This window comes from Mastigoproctus giganteus, chromosome 13, assembly GCF_048544385.1.
Source record: "Mastigoproctus giganteus isolate SK-2022 chromosome 13, ASM4854438v1, whole genome shotgun sequence".
Classification (NCBI taxonomy): Eukaryota; Metazoa; Arthropoda; class Arachnida; order Uropygi; family Thelyphonidae; genus Mastigoproctus; species Mastigoproctus giganteus.
The window spans coordinates 137,321,744-137,345,790 of NC_143587.1; the positions used below are offsets into that span (position 1 = coordinate 137,321,744).

Genomic DNA, 24,047 nt, shown 5'->3' on the forward strand with positions numbered 1-24,047 from the left:
AACATTGTGTGTTTTATTCTAACCTTTATCGTTGGTGTTCAACACCAGCGTAATCGTTAGAATAAAAATTAATTGAAGTTAATGATTCGTTAGTACCGAGTATTAAGAGCAGGAGTAAAGAAAAGAGGAAAGGATGTTCGATTCCCCCCGGCATTACGATGTGGATCTGGAGGAAAATTCCAGGCCCCTTATACGGAAAATACGACCTGGCCTAGTGAGTCATTTTTTGCAGGACCCGTTTTGACTTTTGAAGTTCCTGATTAAGGGTTGGTAAGCCAGAAGACACTTGGTTAGCTGGGAGAGGATAGTTAAGAGGGGGATTTATTTTTGCAGCAAAAAAACTAAGGCTTTGAGGTGTGTGCACATAACGGTTGTAAATTGTACGTATTGTTCTGTTGTCAGTTTTTATTGTTTTCTTGAAAAATTGAGTTACCCAAGGGGGTCCTTCACCCACTGATAAAAAATTCCTCCGATCATAATGGGATTCGAACCAAGTCATTTTCCACACGGTATGACATGGCAGCCATCCTAATTACTGTGCTACCAGGAAGGGGGTTTGTGTGGAGACCATATATAAAGAAAATTATGTACGTTTTCCTCAATTTCTGGTTTCTATGAGATACACCGAATTGTCGCCTTACTGGATACCTTGAACTCCTCGTACTCGCTGAAATGTCTTTCACCAAGTTGTACGCCGTATAGTCATACATTGAAATGTCGCACACAGGGAATTGTCATACACCCAATTGGCATGATCCCTTCTAATTAATTTATGAAAATTTTATAAACTAATATGTCGCATGTAAATTTAACTCTTAAACTACAGAAGTACTGATTTCTGACACTAACACAGACGACTATCTGTTTCTCTTTTATGTTACACATGCTGGAGTGAAAAACTAATGACGTGTTTACTAACTACCTGCTGAAAAGAATGTCTAAAATAGAAAATTAACTAAATATATCATTAATTTGTATCATTTTCAAGGTGATCCCAAAAAAGTATAAAGTCAATCACTTCCTTCTTAATGCAATTTTTATTTAGTAAAATATCAAAATACGAACAATAAATTATGCGAGTACTGGAAGAGCGAAGAAATCCACTTTGATTATATTTTTAAAAATATACATTTCTTAGTAAAATGAAATGGAAAAAAAAAGGCAGGAAGTTTATAGAGATAGTGCACAGTCCCTGTAGATTTTTTGTTTACAGTCCGGATTATTGAGTGCACTGCGTTCCGATTCTATGGATCTTGGTCGAGAATTCATTTCTTTGCCGATAAAATGGCGAAAATATCACAAAAATATTTAAATAATTATTTAAAATTCCTAACGCCCACTTCTCTCACAGACTGATTTATAGCTGATGCTCATACTTGCATTACTCTAACTTCTTTAAACGATATAGCCCAATGCCATTTAAAGGTACTAAAGGCTTTTTAATTAAAAAAAAAAAACACTATCCAATGAACAGCGAGAGTGATGATTAAAATTAGGTTTAATGAAAGACAATGGAGTAGATTGGGAGTTTCTTTATTAGTCGTGTACTAAAATGATGAAGATAAAACCATCCTAAAATCTTACTGGAATCTTTAGAGATCCTCACCTCAACTGCTATACTGTTGGCAAGTTAAATTATATAACAATTTCATTAAATATAGAATTAAAGTAAATTACGATTATAACAATTGAAGACATAAGATGAACTGATATTTTACGTTCTTACAATGAAACTACGCGTATTTACATTAGCAATATTGAATGAATATTATTTAATGAATTCATATCAAATCATATGATATACTTTTATCGAGTAGCTAATAACAAAAATGTTTTTAATTTCTTTTTTATCCTATTTCCACGAGCACAAAATATACATATTGTGACTGGAAGCTTCCTGTAATGTGCTTTTTTTTTTTTTTTTTTTTTAAATAGGCAACTACAACTCTAAACATTGGAAGGCAGTCTAAACTTCTTAAGGCACTACAATTCTTTTTTTTTTTTTTTTTTTTTTTATAAAGCAGAAGGTTACCAATAAATCTAAGAGGCTTTGATTAAAATGTTGGCTCTTCAATCATAGTCATGAACAAAACCTAATTATGAAATCTATTATTCCCACAAACTTGTATAATGGCCGCAACAGCTTCATTCGAAGGCACCGCCTTATGAAAATATTGAACATCGATGTCCCAAATGATCATGGTATACTTACTTGAAGTTATAAAATTCCAGCTGCGGTTGTTGTGAGGTTAAAATACAAAAATATTACTGTAAAGTAAAAATATCATATACAATTGAATTTATAATAATAATCATTATTTTCTATACAAAACTGCAAGTAAGTCGTGTACCTTGTTTTGTCGTTTAAAATCTTCATTCAAAGAAAGAAGTGCGATGTAAAAACATTGTCAATTAGAACTTTCAGTCTTAAAATAAAGAATGGCAATGAGTATAATGTAAAATGGGGACTATTTAAACTGCATTACGATGTGTCACCAGTGTTTCAGAACTTGTTCAGTCCCGAAACTTGGATTTAATAAAAGAAGGCAATGGCACGAGATGTAGAAGAACATTGAGTAACCACATTCCACCTACAAAGACGAAACAAATCCCAAAGTTCATCCAATATGGCGTATCGTCTTCGTATCTTTCTATAAATCCGGGATAGCGTTGTGAGAGATAGTGTTTACCATCAATAAACACACAAAGACCAGGATAATTCTGTGGGCATGGGTAAGACGTAGTTCCATTCAAATAGGGAGCTTTCGACAGATTGTCGTTCTTGAAGAATTCATTTACATTGAGGAATTCCCCTGCGTAGCGATAGATTATGCCATAACTGATATAGGATAACCATTCAGGTAGAGCAACAAGGGATCTAAAAGAAACAAAAACATATTATATCTTTAAAATTTCATAATACTAATTGCAATAACAATTATGAAAGATTAACGTTTACGTCTATGATTTTTCTCAGTTGAATAAAAATTAAAATGTATTTCTCAATTTTTTCCCCTGGAAATAGCGATCATTAGCAGCCACAAATTATGGGGCAAATTGCAGTGAGGCCAACTTGTAACAGTAAATCCATTTTTTTTTTTTTAACTATGTTCCAGAAAAAAATCGCTGGAATTTTCAGGACCATGGATACCTGAGATTTACTTCAAAGAACTAAAATTATGGATCTTCATATCAAAAATGTTTCCATTACTCCTGTTCAATGAGTATCCAAGACAGAGGATTGTAAGTTGAGACACAATACTCTCTTGAATTCATAATAAGCAGGTATAATGGAACTATTAGTTGGATAATAAGACTTGTTGAGCGGTTCCCCACAGAAAGAAGTGTGTAAAAAAAAAATGTCACTGTTAGCTTCCAATTAAAACAACAGAAACAATTGTAAGAATGTTTCGTTAAAGTAAGAAGAATCTTACACTTGCATCTGCAACTGTTTATTTATAAATTCAGCACTCGAAAATGATATTTTAATTATTACAAGTCAAATAGAATTGCTGTATATAAACTGATGAATAATCTCGATTATTCAGAAAGAGAAGGGAATCTAAATCGTGCTAGTCTCTCTCTCTCTCTCTCACACACGCCTCTTTTTTATTTTTTTATTTTATTTAGGGTGACTTGAAACAAGCCAGTAACATAATAAAAGACACAGTAGATTTCTTACTCCAAGTGTTTGCGTTTGTGTATATATTTGCTTTCAGAAAAGATCAAATAGCAAAAAGATTTGAAATTTAAAATTTTTATATTTTAAAGATTAGAAAAGGTCTGCCACAAGTTAATGTCTGAATGTTAAAGTTAATGTTAAAGTTCTGCCGCATATATACCGACAGTAAAAGATGTATATAATTAAGTCGACTGTATAAAATAAATTAATCTATAAGATGCATACAAATAATTTTGGACCACTGGTTTATTTAAAGAAAATAAATGAACACGGAACATTCCCCATTGGGCCTATAACCATGGAAGAAAGGAAAACCAGAATAAAAAAGTAACGAATATTTTTGTTGTTCTTTTATTAATGGTAAAGTCGGTCACAGACAAAAACTCATTGGTGTTATTGTTGAAAGTTTAATTTTGCATATTCTTCTCTTTGTGCAGTAATTGGTAGCATCAACAGGTTTTTTTTTTTTTTTTTTTTTTTTAATGTCAACTCTGTTACTCTTTGGAATGCTTTTAACTTTCGCAGCAAAGGCGAGCATTGCAGTTTCTGACATATCCTTAGTTGCTATTCATCTTGGTGGATGCAGCATTAGCATTTCTTCGACCTTGTCTTGCATGTTTTGGTTTTAAAGTTTAAGGAATTTGCTGGTAGTCAAATCTTTACCACGCAAATCGAATGAAATCGACCACAAACTTTTCGAAGATTGCCCAAACTAACATATTTTGTAATCTCACTATATTTCTTTGTATATCATGAGCTGGCTCTTCCGATCCAAGGTAATTTTGAATACAACCAGGCCACAGTTTTCTCGAAGCTTCCTAAATACTTCCTGGACCGCCGCTTTGCGTCGGTACCAGGACCGAATTTAGACATGAAGCGACCCTAAAATGTACAATTAGATTTTTATCCTTACAAAAGGATATGGCGATCCCCAAGCAAAGGCTTTTGCCTAAATCTGGCAATGGGCGTTACGCTTTGTAATATTTCTGGAAAACTGATAGTATTTTAAGGCTGTTTCTGGAAATTACCTTCAAGGTGTCCTTTACCGCGAAGTGAGGAACGTCGCAAACCGAACGATGGTGGAAAATTTTAATTCGTTATAAAGAAATGTCGTTGAGCGAGGTATACCTGCAGTGCATATTTCTCAAATTAAGTCGACTTTGTTACTCATTGGAAAAAACACGATTGGATCGCTTGGATTGATTTTGATTGCAATGACGAACTGGAGAGTTCCTCCGGTCCGCGACAGGAGTAGAAGCTCACCTTTTTCCCTAAACAGGAAAGCCTGCTATCATCTGCACTTCTATGGAGGCAATGCTAGTGAAAGAATGAATGCGTTGATTTATCTTAAACCTTGAATAAGTCCAAAGACAAGTAAGAGTCATATGTTGTAATGATCCTCAATTCCGGTCCAGGGATCGAGGAAGAACAAGAAAATCAAAAAGGATTCCATTGTTTGATGGCAATTGTAAATTTGAGGAGAACATGGAAAAACGTGAGACAATCAAGCAGGCATTTTCCATTTATTTATACTCACAAATTTATATACAAATTAATTTATCATTAATTTATATACAAAACTTACAGAGAAGATTAATATACAATTTTATATACATTTACATTCTCATTATACATATATATGATGTCATGCTACATGTGACCTCCTGGTGCATTGTGTGCTTGTGTTCTGGTATCGAAGGTTACTCCTAGGCAAAAGCCCATCTCCACCTAGTTCGTCATTAATGGCGTAGAACCTCTATGAAACTGGTAAAGTGTTATTGTGTGTGGTGTCAGGCCAGTTCACCACTAGGGAGCAGCCAATACAAGGGCAGCTGTTGCCTGGTGTCCGTCCCTAGGCACGAGGAGCTGTTCCCGGGGCTACTATATCTGTTCGTGCCGAAATGCACAACATCAAGTAGGCAGGGGAAAAAAAGGAGATAAAAATTACATTTTTCTGAGAAACAATTTTGTGGAGGGCAGATATACTATGTTATCAAAAGTATTAAGAAGCCAAAAGACAAGTGATCAGATTTTAATATACTGTAAGCCTTTTTTAATCTGTAATGAGGAATGGTTTTTGAAAAACATTTTCCACCAATTCATGGCAATGAAGAAAGAAATATTTCTTCATTCTTCCAGCAGAAGTTTTATTTGGGTAAATGACGTTGCCTTTGTGGGCAGGTTCTTTCCGCACCATCTTTTATACTCATTCCACAAATAGTTCTATTGTGATTCGCCCATTAGTGTAATATTTCCGAAATCAAACGTCACACACCTTGCTTTGTGAAGAGGGATAATGTTCTGCTTAACACACACACACACACACACACACACTGTACGACAAAACTATATGAACTGTGACCAATGAAGTCAACGAGGAGGGAAAAAAACAAGAAGCCCAAGCTGGCGACATTCTGTGCCACAAAACTACGCTGGTGTACGGATTAGAAAACTGCTTAAAATTTATTTAAAACTAGACGTGTTACTTGCTCAACTTCTTGATTACGAGTACCCATAGTTGGATCTGAAAAGTAGGATCAATTATGGGTGTCAGTTACGTAGAGAAGAATTCGATATACAATTCTTGTCGGTGTATTCAAAGTTATTTAGTATACTGGATATGCCTTTTGGCAGGAAATAAGTTTAAACTTTTTTTTTTTTTTTTTTTGTCTAATTTCTATTTCGTGGACTCTATAAGCCACTTAAAACTGTATAAGTAACGTGGAGTTAAGTTTGAATTTTAATAAATTTTCAGTAGGCATCCCAGTAGGCCTTTCACACAGTTAAAAAAATAAATAAATAAATAAACTCTGCGTTATTCAAAATGTCACAGTATCGCTTCTGCTGCAAGGTATCCATAAATCCCATCCATGAAAAACAAACAGACTCATATCATTAGATTTCCACTACCAGTGCTTCGACGTTTGAGACGGTGCGGTCCTTTTCAAAACTCTCTCTGGGTTGGCGCTACACAGTTCTTTTATCTGAAAAATATATTGGGGGCTTCTCGCTCCAAAGAGTAGTTTTTTAACTCCTTCAAAGATCAAATGCGACATCACTATACCTGCTGCTCTATATTCTTTTGTGATGAAATGTTTTTAGGAATCGGTGGAACTCCTGCACCGACAACTCTTGTCTTTCACATAGATCCTCTCTGATCTATTTGAAAGCTTCGGCGAGATTTTTTCACCAACACTAGATTTCCATCTACAGAGAATTCTTGTAAAACTACGCGGACTCTCTAGACTCAACTTCCATCTGAATGCAATATTCTGGAGGAGAAGGATCAAGATCCTCTGGTAAGTCTCCTCGAAATCTTACTCTATAGCATCTCACAGACTGCTAACTTTCGTTTCACAATTTATGTCAATATACAGTATATGATGCTTCTACCTGCCTCACTTCTATTACTACCCTGCTTCACTATACGATATTTGCAAAACTAACACTTCACATAATATAATTTTAGTTATCCCGATACTTTTGGTATTTTTTAGTAGGTCCGACTAGTGGCGTAGTATAATACAGTATATGCGTTAATATTATTTGTACAGTACTGTAACTAGTGGCGGGGTTGCCGGAAAAGCTGGCTAGGACTGTCTACTTTAATAAATAAATAATAAAAAAAAAAAAAAAATACTTTTGGTACCCCGCGTTTAAGTGTGAAGAGATATTAAATGGATAACTATTTATTATATACATGCTTATGCACAGGCTGTTCCCAAGGTATTTGCAAATAATTCTGGGAGGTATTTCACGGTTATAAGTTAAACAGTCATGAAAAAATGTGATTCTGAACGGTTACGGAGCTAATGGGTTTCACATGGGGGGAAAAATACATAAGAATAAGCAGACAAGTGCCTATTAAATGTTTATTTGTTCTAACTGCGTGCTTGCATATTCTTATTTTTTACATTCATAAAACTTAATCGGTATTTTTTAAAATTCAAAAAGCCACAGCTCCATAACTGCCGTCTAGAATAGGTAACAGAATTTTTTTCACATACTTTCGAAACATATATAAGGTATGAGCGAGACGCTAACAAATTGGCTACTCATACTGAAAGCTCAGGATTTGTAACGGGGCAGTGGAATACAAGTACCTTATTTAAACAAAAAATGATTATTGTAATTATCTTGCACTAGTTCACTTACCTGACTGTCCCACTAGCAATTACGATGTAAAGAATTAAGATATAGATGCTGGTGACAAAAGCTGTGTAAGAACTGCGTATGACCATCATCAAAGCCATCGTCTGCTGTTCTGCGAACATGTACACTGCCCAGAGTACGGCACAAAATGTTGCCCAGCGTTCCCATTCTTCTCGTAGTTTTGTTCCGCTAATGGGGTAAAAAAAAAAAAAAAAAAAAGGGTAAAACCATCAACTGATTATGGCAATACAAAAATAAAATATAATATGAGGTGCTTGTTTGTAAGCTATTGATTGAGGTGTATTCCATTTTATTTTAATTTATTTTATTTTTATACATGAATGGCCAAGGATACAAACCCTTATTGAGTAACGAATCGAGACGCCTTTGTTACGAATAACAGCAAGCGTGCGGCGCGGCAGTGATTCTATAAGATGTTTTTAGTGCATTTTGGTCTAATTATAACTATTCTTCCAGCAAAATATCGCGCAGGTGCGATAAATTTGAAGGAGGGGGCCTTCCTTGCCAAAAGTTCTCTCCAGCGTAACCCACGCATTCTCAATAGGATTGAGATCAGATGACTGTGAGTGCGACAGAAGATGATGGAAATCCATGTCATTTTCTCTGAACCATTCGTGCAAGATGCGCTGTTGCACTGTCATCCATAAAGTGGCCACCACCTTCGGGATAAAAATATAACACTGCAGGGGCAGTAGACCTGATACAAAATTCAGATACTCTCTGGATGACATTCGACCTTCCACCAGTATCAACGGACCCACTCCGTGTCAACAAAACATTCCCCATACTATGTATGAGTTGTCTTAACACGGCAAGCAGGGTTCATCGCTTCGTGGAGTTCTCTAGCTATCATCATCGCAAAACAAAGTGTATCGTGATTCGTCTGACCACATGCCTTTCTTCCATTGTTCCACAGTCCAATCACGACGTTTTCAGCATCACTGCAAACGGAACCTTTATTTTCTCTGAAACAAATGGCTTCCTAATAGGCAAGCGACTACCAATTACCTGCGTGATACGGGTTGAAATTGAACAGTTCTGGGCTTGGTTGAATTCAAATGTTATTTTTCTGCACACTGGATGCCTTAGTTTTTCGTTCAGCCCTCTCTAGACTACGACGTCTTCGCTCTTGAAGTATTGTTTTTCTGCCACATTTATGCCTTTAAGATGTAGAAGAATCGTTTGCTTTTAATTCATTAAAAACCTTTTAAATGGACGCTTTTAAGAAACCTCTCGTTGCTAGAATCGTGGATCTTGCTAAACGTGCACCCACGATAAGACATTTTTCAGAGTCTGATAAATTACTCCTTTTCCCCATTCTGGCTTCAGATTACTGTAGTCGTTCAGTCTTTATACTTTTTTTTTTTTTTTTTTTCTCCTTTGGTAGTTATTGGCGCATCGGCTTCTGTGGCCATAATGCACCTCCCAAGGTTTTTGCAGTACTTTGATCCAAGCCCGAGGCGGGATTCGAACCCGCGACCTTTGGATTGCCAGGCAGGCGCTTTACCCACCCGGCTAGCTGGTCGGCTCTTTATACTCAACGAGGCAGCATGTCATCATCCCAGGTCACAGTTTTCTTTGCCTCTATTTGCATTTATTCTTTCTGTGACTGTCTTAACATAAAGGTTCGTATTTTTTTGGCCAGTGTATGTATTAAACTTTGATAAATTTCTTTGTTATAACTGTATTAAAAATCTTGCCTCAGTCCGAAAATGACAATCTGATTTGGTAAAAGATTATAAAAAAAAAATAAGAAATAAACAAAAAGTTCTGTATATCTTCCAGTACGACAACCAGGCCAGAGGAGATTGCAACTAATTATTTTGACCATGAATATAATCATTAACTGTATTTAGCAGTCACGAGAGCTCCAAACACGTCAACTCAAGTGCGTGTATTACTGCACTTCCACACTCACGTAGTGGGACTCAGCGAAAGGACACTACATCCAAGGATATACCTGACTTCTCTATGGAGTTAGGATCCAATAACAATGGAGGTCATGGAAGAATCAATACTTTGTATCACGTTCTTCAACCCACTGATTAGTACATCAAGCTCAATAGATAGTTGAAGAATTTAAAAATGGAAAATGCAGCCTTTCTGTGTGGTGGTGGTAGAACGTGCTATCTACCATAGAATATGGCCCGTTCTTTTGCTAACTCATTCTAAATAAACATTGCACTAGTAAAATACAGCTTGCAATGTTCGTGCTGTAGTTTAATTGCAATTTATCCACGTTAGATGAAATTTTCAGCCTTGTAATATTAGCGTGCGAAAGGAAATGAAAATTATTCTTGCAATTTTTCTTCTTGTTTACTTCAAACGTGCCAGTCGTCTTCAAACGCCAGGCATTTCGCCACATATCTCCTGCCCGACTGTCCAAAATAACGCATTATTAACGGTACGAGTAAAATCTGTTCGGACTTGAATCACGCATACTTTGGCTCGATCGTATATCATCCAACCTTGTTCATGAGGTTTTACAACTAGCGCTCACTTTTGGCGTCTTCTCATGATCAAGCGGTTTTATTCCTAGAATGAATCGTGCCACATGCCTCTACTTTACTATTCCGCCAGATTGCCAACACGTGACACACTCTTAGGGATATGCTAGTACTTGTCACGAACACCGCTTCCACGTAGACATCCACGCACGCAAACCTATTCATATCGAGTTTAACATCGTTGAAACAGAAAATCAGTCGGTGCAGGCAGAGAGAGAGAGAGAGAGAGAGAGAGAGAGAGAGATTCAAAACTTACGTGTAGATAATAGTGGTGGCAGCAGTTACCGATATTACACTTAATGGGAGACTGTACAGGATATTACTAAGGATGAACAGGGGACCTCTGTAGATACCTTCACGGGCTTCTTGGTAGTAACGGTTCCTTTGAGTGGCATCTGCATAAAGTAAAGCATTACGTTTTTAACTTGATAAGTGCATTTGTACAAAATAAAGTTAAAGAATCTCCTCCCTCCTCAAAAGGATCAACCAAAAAATTCTTTTTGCTCGGTTCTTCGGGCAGGGAATCAAAGGAAAAGGGTAACGCCATGTTAATTTCTTTCCAATTCAAACATGGAAAAGAGCCTTAAGAGACTTTAAAACATTTAAAATTTTACATATTGGTTATTATAGGTACTAAATTTGGTAAATATAAAATAGCGTAGTTTCTGAGAGAGCTATTTCTTTCGTAATACACGATGTCCCAAAAGTAACTATGCAGGTAATTTCGAAATCAAGAAAAGTTAAGTACGTACGTTTAATAGTTATTTATTCAACATTAAAAAAAAAAACAGAAAAAGTAAAAAAATAGAAGTTTAACAACATGTAACAAAAACGAAAACTACACTTACATTCAAGACACTGTGCACAACATCACAGAAATTTGCTGCACAGGTACGTTTGGAACACCATTATTTCAGATAACAGAAACGTTTGAACTTGCTTATCTTTTAAATCGAATATTTTTATATTTTGTTTTAATTTCTTTAAAATTAGTTTCATCTTCGCATTCTTTCTTATTCTTTATCTGCCTGCTTACTGTGACACTGTCACACTACATTTGTTCAATTTCTTGGAACTTTTACGTACTATTCTTGGAGTATCTGTATAAGATATGCAGTATTTTATCCTTATTGAGTCTGGAGTGGTTCCCAACAAAAAACAGACGGAATAGTGAACAAGGGAATTCTTTTAAATGAACAATGTAAAAAGCAAGGAGGAATGAGAAATGATTACTCCTTTCTCTACTGAATTTATTCTTAAACTTTTTCTTGATAAAGTACACCTGCAGTAAATTCAGGGTTTTTTTTTTTTTTTTTTTTTTTTTTTAACTGACAGAGCCTAAGAAACGAGGTGTCGCTAGTGTCGCTGTTCCTAAGGTTGATGTTTTAGTTTGTTGCACGTTGTTTAATCTCCTAGTGCATTCAGTGTGCTATATTTAATTCTGTTTTTGTGGAGAATTTGTTAGTAAGTTATTATCTAACTTAACATAAATTTTAACAAATTTTGTAATCTATTAATATTAGTTTACTACCATCATAGTATTGTTAGGCCTAACTGAGGAATGCCTCGTTTTACATTAACGTTATGTCCGTATTGTTTAATAATCTTTGAACCAAGCCTTACTGATATATTATGTTAGTTTTGTTTTAATTAAATAGCTTGGCGTGAATACATATCAATCGCGTCTGTTTTCTCAATATTTATCGTACATTTCTTTGTATATCGTTATTTTGTATAAATGCAGCCGCAGATTTGTATTTTCTGTGACTCTATGCGTGATGAACACCTATTTGTAGCATTTGTTCCAACTTTTACTGCATTCCTTCCAGTCGCAAACTATCCAGAAAAGCTCGCAACAACCGTTGAAAATGTGGGGACTGCCTCCCCATCTCTAAATCTTCCACTTACTCTTCCATTTTTCGCTAATCTAATACTAATATTATTCCGAATGGCAGTTCTAAACGATGTTTTATCAGTCACATTGATGATATGAAGCTTGTCTTTAATGAACTTAATTCTGTCAGAGAATGGGAGGCTATTAATGCTGCATTCCACAAACAATTTCTAAGCTTGCAAGATCAACTAAAAAAACCGTAATCTGAAATGCTATCCTTACATCTAGATAACTTTGTTATCGAACGGCAAATTGCTGTAACAAGTAATCCCCTGGGAGCAATGAATAGGCTACTGCAAAGCGGTGCATATACTCTAACCTTCTAGTGTCATTCTGAAATACCACTAAAGTTGTTTATGAGAAAACCAGTAACGCCAAAAACAGCAGAAATAGAACTGTATTTATGAGGCAGTTCTATTTTTGTTGTTTTTAGGCGGAATACAACCGGATATGCCCTTCAATATGAATGACAATGTCCATTCTACTATTTTTAGTAATCGTTCTTTCGACGAGTTCTTTGGAACATGGCCTACACTGCACCTTTGTTATACAGTACTGTGAATCGTTAGTTGGGAGAATATGACATGAAAAACTGTCTTCACTGGTACAAAACTGGACCTGAAACATACTGAACATCTTAAGAAGTTGTGCCCCACAACATCATAAGATGCATTATGCCACACATTTTTTTTTTTTTTAAATAACTGAAATATTCATATTTGCCACTAAGAAGAGCATTATTGAACTTTACAGTATTGTAATTAGAATAAGCGTGTAGTTTATAACAATCAATAGTTTAAACTATAAGCTTAGAGGTCCTCAGTGGAGCTGTTTGTTTGATTGAAATATATCGGAGATAACTCCCATTATTATTTCACAGTGTCGCTAAGATTAAGATAAAAAATTTTTGCATCCCTCTATAATACAGCAAGTATCAGACAACGCGAAAACAGCTCCTCTAATACTAATGTTTTTAAAAAGTCCATCTGTCTGGAGAGAGAAATATAGAGAATTTGAATTTTTCACTAACTATTGCATAAAAAAAATCTTTGGCGATTTTAATATTATCAAAAAGCACTGGATATTTAACATAAACAGGCTTTGGTTTACTGATGTAAGACAATTATGAATACTCCTGTAGGCTGCGTTCATACATCAATGAATACTATCTTCATCCCCGAATAATGCAACAATGATATTATACACAACTAAGTCCATAACAATAGTAGTAGTGGACTTGATTCTATGGAAATTTTTCTGAAACTGATGCCTATTAATAACCAAAATATTCTTGGTTTCTCTAGTATAAATATGATGTATATATTTGTTAATCTCAAGACGCCCAACTAATGAGGCATTTGTGTTCCACAGAACAGTAATTTAATGGATTTCTTGAAGGTTTTTTATTTTATTTTTTTTTATTATGAAGTGTAAAATTTCATTTCATTTTCATAACCGACTTCAATTCCTCTTATGGTGGAGAAGAGGGAGTTCGAATTAACAGCTTCAAGCTAGTGAAAATAATGAAAGTTGATAGGAGAACCAACCACTTTTAGGAAGCATTTTGAATCGTACCAGAAGAGTAATAATACATTTAAATTTCAAATTAAAAAAGAGTGACTGTTTTTTTTAACTTTTAAGCTAAGCATTAATAACAGCATTCACATATTCCACTTATTTCAGTCTACACACTCACAAAACTTATTTCCGCTTCCATCGTATGTATTTTAAGGTGCTTATTCTACCATATCTTTTATCCCTCATATCATTCTTAAATGACAGTTTTGCACGTGCCTAGGTTACATTTTAACAGAATTGGAAGAAAAGAATATAATTTGGGTTATTGACCGGAAGGATTTTATAGCAACTTGTAATCCCTTGCTGGGAAGAGAATATCTAGTTCTCGCTCATCTCATCACTAGTGGAGAGAATGTCGTAATGTAATCTGAATTAATGAAAAAGATAAATTACAAAAGTCATTGCGTATTGCACTAATTAAAGCAAGCGTTAGAGAGGTCACTTTATATAAGATCTAACTTGTCTCGATCTTCAAAAGTCAAAGAGGTAGGAAGCTCACAGAGATTGAAAACATAGCAAATGTTATAAGTAGTGCTTTTATACTATCGAGAGCAGCTTGTCGCGGCTTCAAGAATCTGTTTAACTCTGCCATTTTTCTTAACCTTTGTGAATTTCAGTAGAGGCATGAGTGGAAGCTATTGTATTCTTAATATCACGGTATAGGAAACCAATACATTAAGTTTTCAGAGCTCACATAACCTCCTCAACCAATTAGATTCATAACTTCGATGCCACAAGACCCCGCTCTGTTGATAGTATGAGAATTCTCACCGTATATTTGCCAAAAGCAGTGTTGAATTCAAGGTTGAAGTGAGTTTGTTTCAGGAGTTTAGGACCCCACCCCAACGATTTATGATAAAGCAGGTACGGATTCAATGGTGAAGGATGAAAACTTAAGCTAGGTCCACACTTTCGTGATTAGGATCAATCAATCGCTTTGACCACACTTTCGTGATTAGGATCAATCAATCGTTTCGGACACAAGAAAATGTTCTAGTGAAGTTTCCCAAGGCTCACTTTTCAAATCAGTTCTTGTTCTGTTCATAATTACCTCCTATGATTGCTGCCAGTAACACATCTAGTAGCATTGCTGATGATGTCCCTGTCCTGATCACTAACCAGAATCCATACCAGCTAATTCTTAACTTTAATGAATTGAAATGCATTTCAAAACGAAATAAACCTTTCAACCTCATTGAAAATAACCTTAAATTAGTTTAGGAAACCAAATTTCCTCAGATTTGGCTCTACAAACTCATGCGGGGCAAGCATGTAATAGTTAGAAACAAGGCATCATCCCTCACAGCAATGCTTAACCGAACTTTTGCACGGGTTAATCAGTATCTTCTTCGCTATTCCTATTTAATAATGATACAACCAGATATCAGCTATACGATTCTCTCTTGGAGAAATACTAGTAAGGATAACATGAGCAGAATCAACACTATGTTAAACTGATGTAGTGTAGTCACCTAATTTCGGACCCACGGAATGGTTCTTTGCTCAAGTTTTGTGAAGCAAGGATCCTCAACACGCAACAGATCCAACTTAAATCGAATGCCATCTTTGCGTTTCACACTATTAAATTTCCATGAATTTTAGCTATTATTATTGATTTATTTTTTACCATAATAAAGGATGAAAAACTCAAATTCTTTTTTAGAAGTGAAACTAGGCTGAAGATAACTATCTTTAAGAAATTAATAGGACAAAAAAGCCTAATATTTCGAGGAGCCAAATTATCTTTTCAGGTCCTCAACGACTTTTAACAAAATTTAAGGAACTTTTGTTGGTAAATATAACAATAATTGTGCTTTCAACCGCAAACAGAATGTCACAATGCATACTTTTGTACGTTTTTTTCTTACAACACGATTTTTATATTATTATCAGGGAACGACACTTTTTAGAAGTCGTTAGTTATGCTTCCCTCCTTCCTTCTACTGTTATTCGCTGCTTGTAACTTTGAAAGGTTAAATAAATTATTTTTTAAAAAAATAAATTTATACTATTTTTTTGTCAATGAAACATACTTTTTAACTTTTGTGTTTGTGGAATTTGAATTATGCTTTTAATTGTTTTAGAATTACAGGAAAAATACATGAATTCGTCAGAATATTTCTGTCATATCATGTCTGTTAGAACTCCTAGCTCTTTACGGTTAGTAATTTCCACTTTAAAAGTTTCAAAGTGACATTTTGTGAAAGTAATTACCTCGCTAACTTTGAAGCGATACACTATCACTCAAAAATCGAAAACTTTTCCCAGTACTACGCTTATATATAAAGAATGATAGAGCTTGGGCATGGCAATACTTACAAGTGACAGCTGTAATTGCTGCTGACAGGAAGGAGATCCCAACGAAGCAGTTAAGAATGAGGCCATTTCGTGTCAAGAAGGAATGCTGGAAGTTATCCATTGGAAAGTAGAACAGGAAAAGAAAAGTGAAGAAGACGGGCAGCAGAAGTACGCGTAAAGACATCTCCTTAAACGCTATGGCATTGCAATTGAAGAGAATGGCAAATCGGCGCCTGTAAACGAGAAAAAAAAAAAAAAAAAAAAATTAACTACTTGAGAAAGAATTCTCCACATTTTCCTTGATTATGGCTACCAGAAATACTCCCAGTACATGTGCTATTTTTTTATGGTTGATGCTTTCGTAGTGTACTTTTTATCTGTCAGGTATTGTGTTATTTTCAATCTTTAAATTAAATTGGCGGCTCTCCTGAAAACGGCAAAAAAGAATTTTTTTCATTCAGTGGCAGACCTTATGCCACTCTGAAGAAGAAACGAAATAATACAAAGGTAATTTTAATATGAAGCCGTTTACATTCCTTTTACGTTTTTTGCAAATATGATTATTGTGACACGATTCGGGGAAGCATCCTCAACCTCCTTGCTCCCCCACTCTAAACCCACTACTGTTTTCAATATTCTTAAGATTTTTCGAAGGATTTTCCTAGTTCCAGCACAGACAATGGCAGTTTGCTTTGTTTCGATAAATGATAGGTATAAATAACACTTCTGCGTCAGAAAAAAAATTGACAATTCATATTTGATGTACTGTTTCCGCGATCTGGTATCCTTACCCTCGCTTTATGTTTAATTTTACTCTCTAAGTACAAAGCTGTTGTAACTTGTGTTTATCCGTGAACTAATTTAAAATAGAGTTTTGTATAATCCATTAACGAAGTACTCTTCAGAAAATTCACAGGAAGACAACATTACAAATTTCTGAACTGGCCAGGAGTCAATCAATCATCAGCGTGGGTAATTTAATCAATTTTTGAATGAAATAAGTATTATAAATTAAATTTTAATTAATTTTTAATATATATGGAGTTGAAGGATTATCCTCTCCTCTCTTATTTTTTTTTTATTGCAGCCATCAGAATTTAAGCTGTTTAGTTAATGAATTAATCCTAACAAATAAAAGTAAACTTCTGTTTATACTCCTGGACAGCCACATAGGGTCAGAAGAGTTTCCATGATAGAGCGAATACAAGAACATCACCGTACTTAGCATGCTAACTGCAAAACAAAGTTTGCCTTCAAGTAAGAATACTTGGAAAAATTATATTTTTCAAGTAACCTTACTTAATCCTTTTATTATTATGCATGGTAAAGTTTAATTGGGTTATTTGATGTTGGTAAACAAATTTCTGAAAATGTGCTGCCAGTGAAATGGATGACAAAGTGAAATCGATTCATAATGTCTTACGAATTGTTCCGAATTACTAAGAATAGCATATAGTCGTCTCACTGTGCCTTACCAGGTTAGGCACTTCAACATCTTAAAAGGTGATTGACTATTTTATTGAAGCAGTCTTGGAATACTGAGAGGGGCGAATGTATTGATTAAGAAAAGAAAATGACTTATGTCTGGTATAAGTTAATTGTGGTATCTGGTATGTGAATTAATGAATGAATTTGAATTAATAATTATTCTCTCCATTTTATCCGTTCGGTTGTCTTTACTTACCTTACTAACGTACAGAAAACTTGACAACCAGACGGCTGACCATATGCAGTGAGGGGAAGCTTGAATCTGGAATCCTTATGATCAATGACTTCAGATGGTGGTATGACATATTTACGGTACTGTGCACCCTGCGTCTTAAATTTTTCCACAAGAGCAGATATCTGTGTACTAGATTCGATGAATCTTTCACGCGTCCGACGATCCACGGTAGATAAGCACACTAGCAGGAAACAAAGAGAACAAGCGAATTATTTTAAAAAATGTTTTTTTTTTTCTTTTTGAAAAAGAAATATGGTAAAGCATTTAAATACCTTTGAAATAAATTAAGTTCTTGAAGTGTTTAAAATAAATATTTAGCAGGTGTTTAAATCCGTGTAATATCTTAATAGAAAACAGATAGTTTAATTTCTGAACAGTGCACTGATTTAATATTTGTTCAAGGAGTAACAAATGAGATCTTTCAGGGCTTGTGTTACGTCCCCTCCTATTTCTAATTTTCATAAATGCTGACGAGGGTATCCAAGGAAATTAGTCAAAAGTCTGCTGTGGATCCAAGATTCGGATCCAACCCCCTAGCCTCTTATGCTGCGTGGGGTTATTGCTATGCTATATATGTCCCTGTAGCAATAAAGATTAATTAATATATATGATCCTAAAATTGGTAGATACAGTTTACTGTTTTTAAATGGAAGTTATGCATTCAGGTACCAGAAATCCTGGAGTCACGAATAAAGATGGAGGGAAGGGGCTGAACGTGGTTCAAGACGAAAAAGATTTATATATTACGATTCAATTGGAGATTAAATTTCCCACGCAGCGTGAACAGGCTACGTGATATCCTGTCCATGATTTATAAGACCTTTGCTAGTATGGAAAGACGCCATTATCCCTCTTTAAAAGGCGATGGTTAGACCGAATTTAGACTATTGCATTCGGATCAGCAGACAACACCTAAAAACGACATCGAACTTGTAAAGAGGTTTCAGAGAAGGGTAACCAGATTATTGATGAGTGCAAAGTGATGCACATATGATGAACGTCTTTGAAGGTGTGAACGGCAAAGTTTAACAACCGGACATCTAAGTGAAGATCTGATTGAGGTGTATAAAGCGCTGAAGAGGTTGATTTAATATTTATCAAGGGGCACAAATATTAAAATCTCAGGGATTGAATCTCATGCAGTTCACCTATGGGCAGCGGATTGTTGAACACTGGAATAAGTTTCTGCCCAAATGTGGCAGAGGCAGTGAATCTGGATAAGTTCAAAGTTGAATTAGATAATTACCTTATTAGGAATGGGAATAGTATGAATATCTGCTCTATTTAATTATTATTTTATATTTGTCTGATGCAGAAAAAGTCCATGGCTTTGTATTATTGGGCGTTCTGCGATCCACTTTGTTCACAAATATCACAGACAAATCGATCACAGAATGCGGCATATCTGAGAAAAGTAAAATGACTCTTTTATTCTACGACACATTGGTCGTAGAAGTATGTTAAATATGTAATGATAATACTAACTCTTCTTGATATTTATAAGACGCTTTTTCCAATATCTTTGAATACAATCGACTTTTGTTCAAAAACATTTGTTGTCAAATTAAATCATCCCAAGACAGTGGCTTTAAATCTTATCCAGTGTACGCTGAGCAAAAACGGGCTGAACTGGCAACAAGAATGATTAGGACACGGGGGATGGGGTGCTTAACAACTCATGATTAATATAACGAATGAAATAAATACATAAAACTATGGGTTAACAAAAAAACCCTAGATTGTGTGCGCCCCCGCTTCACAACAGATGTCTGAACATGATCGAATGCAGGGTACCCTACAGTTGGGCGCTTAATCATGTCATTATCACATGAAAGTATTTTTTTTTAAATGCAGTTCTTCTCACAGGCTCAGGGCTAGTGCCAGCCCTGAGCCTGTGAGAAGAACTGCATTTAAAATATATATGAGCCTGCTCATATCGTATCTTAACAAGCATATATATATGTGCAGTGGCGCATCTAGCAGCGCCTATTTTAGGCAGCGTCTGTGGCACGTGTCTCACTGAGCACCCTAGCGCCGGCGCTGCATAGACTTATTAGTTCTGAAAAAAAAATGTCTGCACTTCCAACAGTCTTTGTTTGAATATGCACATTATAGTTTGCACAGTTCTAAAAATTCTTTTAAAAAAGGTCCTAGTGGTGGGTTGAATAAATTTTAATCATTCACACTAACTCGAAATGCGTTTTTTCTAAAAATACATTTTACGCATATCTTAAACGGCTATATCGAACTCGCTAACGCTAGGAATATTTGTACCAATACTAAAGTGGTTAACAAAAAAGTATACCAATACTTTATGAATTTACTACTGTTAAGTAGACGAAAGTTTTCTGAGAAAATCAATAATCTTTTAAGAGTTAGTATAAATTTTTTCCCATTATGACAGAATACAGTTTAAGCAAGATTTTTGATTAAAAAAAAAAAAAAAAAGAAAGAAGAGAAGTATATGGAAATTTTTCTAAAAAAAAATAGTATATGAAGAGAAAAATATAAGGGCTTTTTTTTTTTTTTAATGTGGCACAGCGTATTATCACCTACTACAGCCCTGGTGGTCACTCCATATACTTTTTCAAGGCTACAAAATGACATAAGAAACTTGATTGATGCATTGTTTTTTTTTTTTTTTTTTTTTTTGCTCTATCTTGTGTTTAATATACTCGAGTTCGCTTTCTTCGCATACTTACACTGCATATTCAACGAAATTCCAGTGAGAGCGAAAATTACAGGCTAACTGACACACTTAAGTTTGCCGACTCTCGGCAAAGAAGGAAGAACCTGTTCACGCGTGGTTTCACTTCAGCGAGGAGGGAGTTCAATCATCCACATCAAAGACCAGGATGACCGTAATCTGGTTATGGCTAGTCCATTGTAATCGCTATTGGATGTCGATGACCAGTTTCGGTCTAATGACTTAAAGATAAGTACACGTACATTATTTCTTCACTTTCTTCTAATGACTGTATCAAAAATAAACCCAACCCGGGTTTATTTTCTCATGCGAGTGATTACAGAAATGCAGAGAACCTGACATTCTGTGGCAGTCAGTCTTAAGCTATGGTATATATTTTGTTTTAAATTACTAATTATTAACGATTTGAAGAATTAATTCAATATTAATTGTTAAAATCACATTACGATAATTATTAAAATCTTAATGATTTAATAAATATATTATATATAACAAGTTATATAATAAAAATTATATATATATTCTTACTTATAATTGCAACATTTGAGACTAATATTATTCTTTAATTAAATGAATTAAAGATAATGTAGTGTAAAATGCATCGACATGGTATGACGTGCCCTTTCTAAATGCAAAATATAGTTATCCTAGTAACAGTATCCTAGCCAATATCATAATAATAAAACTCACTTACGGTAATACATTAATGGATTCTCCAACTCGGGACACGGAAAACCAATGCCTCCGAAGTAGTCCAGCAGCATCCTGGTACTTCCTGTAACAATAATACGGTAATGTCAAAACACGTAAACGTAATAAATGAAAATAGTTTGGGAAAGTAGGCCTAAGGTGACGCCTGAGTGGATATCAAAAACGATGGGGTGTAAGTGATGGATTTTTATGCTGACCTCTACAGGTGTATGTGTTCTAAATATTAAAACTCATTATAGGAAGTGTTCTAATAGTAAAGAGCATAAAACAATGTACAGGACGCGAGCAATGTACGCATTATTTTTGGTTGTCGTTGATGGGTTTTAGGACCACCAGTGACTTACACCATGTTGCTCTGCTGTGTAATTTTTGTAGAAGTGTGGGGGCGATTAAAAAAGCAGAATAAGTCCCGACTCTCTCCGTCTGAGATCAGATAGCTACAGCCTCAGTTGAAGAGGCTTATAGAAAAAAAATTCTTCCGATCGTGGACTAGAATCGAACACAGACCTCTCGAAATGAGCGGCACACCGCGATGCGTCGATTAAGCTGCCACGGATGACTTTCGTTCCGTAAATACGAGAGGGAAGGGGGTGTTTAAAAGTTTCTAATCCAATATAGATCGTAAAGGTTTTCGTGAAAGACAATATTGCCAATCTTTACTGTGACTGTTCTTGTGTGTTCAGAGAAAATTTCAAGTCTGTAACTCTATTCTTCTCCTTTAATTAAAGAGGTTGTTGAAGTGTGGAAGGTGAATGAAAATAGTGACTGTTGAGAGAATCAGTCACCGTACAGTCATCAAGTACCTTCATTTAAAGGGGATGTCGCCGAAAGAAATTAATGCAGACACAGAAAATATTAAGGAAATCTTGTGCTCCATACTCCACAGCCAATAACTGGGTTTCTGAATTTAAGAGTGGACGAGACAGTGTTGAAGATGTATCCTGTAGTGAGAGGCTTGTTACCGTGTCGACACCTGCAAATGTGAATTCAGGACCTTATCGTGCAAAACCGCAGAATATCATTGAAGCACATTGGAGACTACATTCAACATCTCCTATGACCGAGCTCACGATATTCTGGTGAATATTACAGGAATGAAGGTTTTTTCGAGGTGGGTCCTTAAACCACTGAATGCAAATCAGAAGCTGAAAACAGTGAGGGGTTATGAGATTGTGGCTGAAACATGGGTGCACAGTTCGACCCTGAAACAATGGAAGCATCACTCTTCTCCTCCTAAAAAAATTCGAGGGTAGAAATGAGCTGGGAAAGTCATGGCATCCGTCTTCTGGGATGTAGAATTAGTGATCATGGTTGATTTACTGGAACGAGGTGCCACTATCAGTGCCAAATATTATTCTAATTTACTGATACGTTTCCGCAAGGAATTAAAGCTCAAGAGGCACGGGAAATTGGCCAAAGGAGTCAAATTTTGCTGAATTTTATTTGAGCGGATTACGAAAGCTATTGGATTGTACCAGAAAGTGTGCTGAATTAAGGGGTGATCATATTGAAAAATAAATGAGTTTTCATAACTTTCCAACATTCCTTCTATGAGAGTCTAGAAACTTTTAAACCTCCCCTCGTATACTGGTTGCTCATCCTCCATTGATAAACTTTTATAGTTTATAATTTTTTTTATAACTGGTCTCTAAACTGCAAAAATAATATACACAACTACGCTGGGTCAGCGAGATTTAAAATGAACTATTGGAGAAGATCGGTTCCGTATGCAGATGTGTCAAGTAAAAGTACGGTACACTCTCCTTGTCCGGGTTGCAGAAGTCTATGTCGGATAACAAAAAGGAATATATATAATACAGTACATTAAAGGTGTTTGCATTGGTAATGTTCAGACAGGACTCGATTTCTCAGAACCCGCATTCCGACTTTTGCCTACTAACTCACTCTAGTTATATTTCAGTTAATCTACTACTGTACTTCTAAAGTCTTCGAGATTTTTTTATTATTATTATTTTTTTTATTTGCGTCTCTCGTCCTCCATTATGTTAAAACGTAAAAGAATAGATCTTTCTATTCAACTCATCAACGAACATGAAAATGGTGCTGAAGTACCAACTTTAATAAGTGTGCTCGTATTTGGAGACCGTATTTAGAGTGCAACTAGCTCTAACTGCAAAGACCCAAAGTGACATTATATGCCTTGATATAAAGGCAGATTTCGATCACGTGTCGACACTTTCTCTTGAAGGCAGATTGTAAATGTATTTCCGCACTGAACGCATACTAATACAGATTATCGAAGATATTTTGGTTCTTTTAATAGTTCCAGCATCAAGTATTTCGAGCCACATACACCCGCACATGGGAGGGAGGAGGAGTATCTGCGAGAAGGTGTTTTGTTTGCTATGCTATTTGTAGCGGCTCCTGAACCGTTTCTGGCACAACAATCAGAATCGTATTACTTAGACCATGACATATGAAATATTTTTTCTTTAATGAAAGATCTCTCGCGCCTGACGCCAATTCACAAACGGACATCAATCTTTATGATCTACAGTCAACTATCTGAAACAGGTTTACAGTTGACCATAACTGACAAGAGAAAGAATCAAATATCTTAAATTAAAAAAAAAAAAGTAAGCTTTTACAGTTACCTGGGAGTGAAGTAACCAACAGCTTTTCATCCAATAATCACTGATTCACCTTTCCTTATTATATATTCTCCCCAGGGATTCACATCTGGTGAGTATGGGCTTGGCACACCTAGGGATATCATCATTCTTCTCTTTCTTGGTGATCTTCCCCCCCCCCTC

General features: G+C 35.5%; 1 protein-coding gene across 1 annotated transcript in view; it reads right to left on the bottom strand.

The window, feature by feature from the left end:
* Positions 1-2,365: 2,365 nt before the first annotated feature.
* LOC150076470 (ATP-binding cassette sub-family G member 5) overlaps positions 2,366-24,047 on the bottom strand; it is a 43,698-nt gene continuing 22,016 nt past the window's right edge. Inside the window, exons 7-12 of the mRNA XM_090387434.1 lie at positions 21,257-21,337; positions 17,817-18,036; positions 16,154-16,365; positions 10,619-10,757; positions 7,838-8,023; positions 2,366-2,878 (exon numbers count right to left, since the gene is read on the bottom strand). Coding sequence (XP_090243560.1) covers positions 2,515-2,878; positions 7,838-8,023; positions 10,619-10,757; positions 16,154-16,365; positions 17,817-18,036; positions 21,257-21,337 — 1,202 coding nt within the window. The 3' untranslated portion in view covers positions 2,366-2,514. The remainder of the gene's footprint in view (positions 2,879-7,837; positions 8,024-10,618; positions 10,758-16,153; positions 16,366-17,816; positions 18,037-21,256; positions 21,338-24,047) is intronic.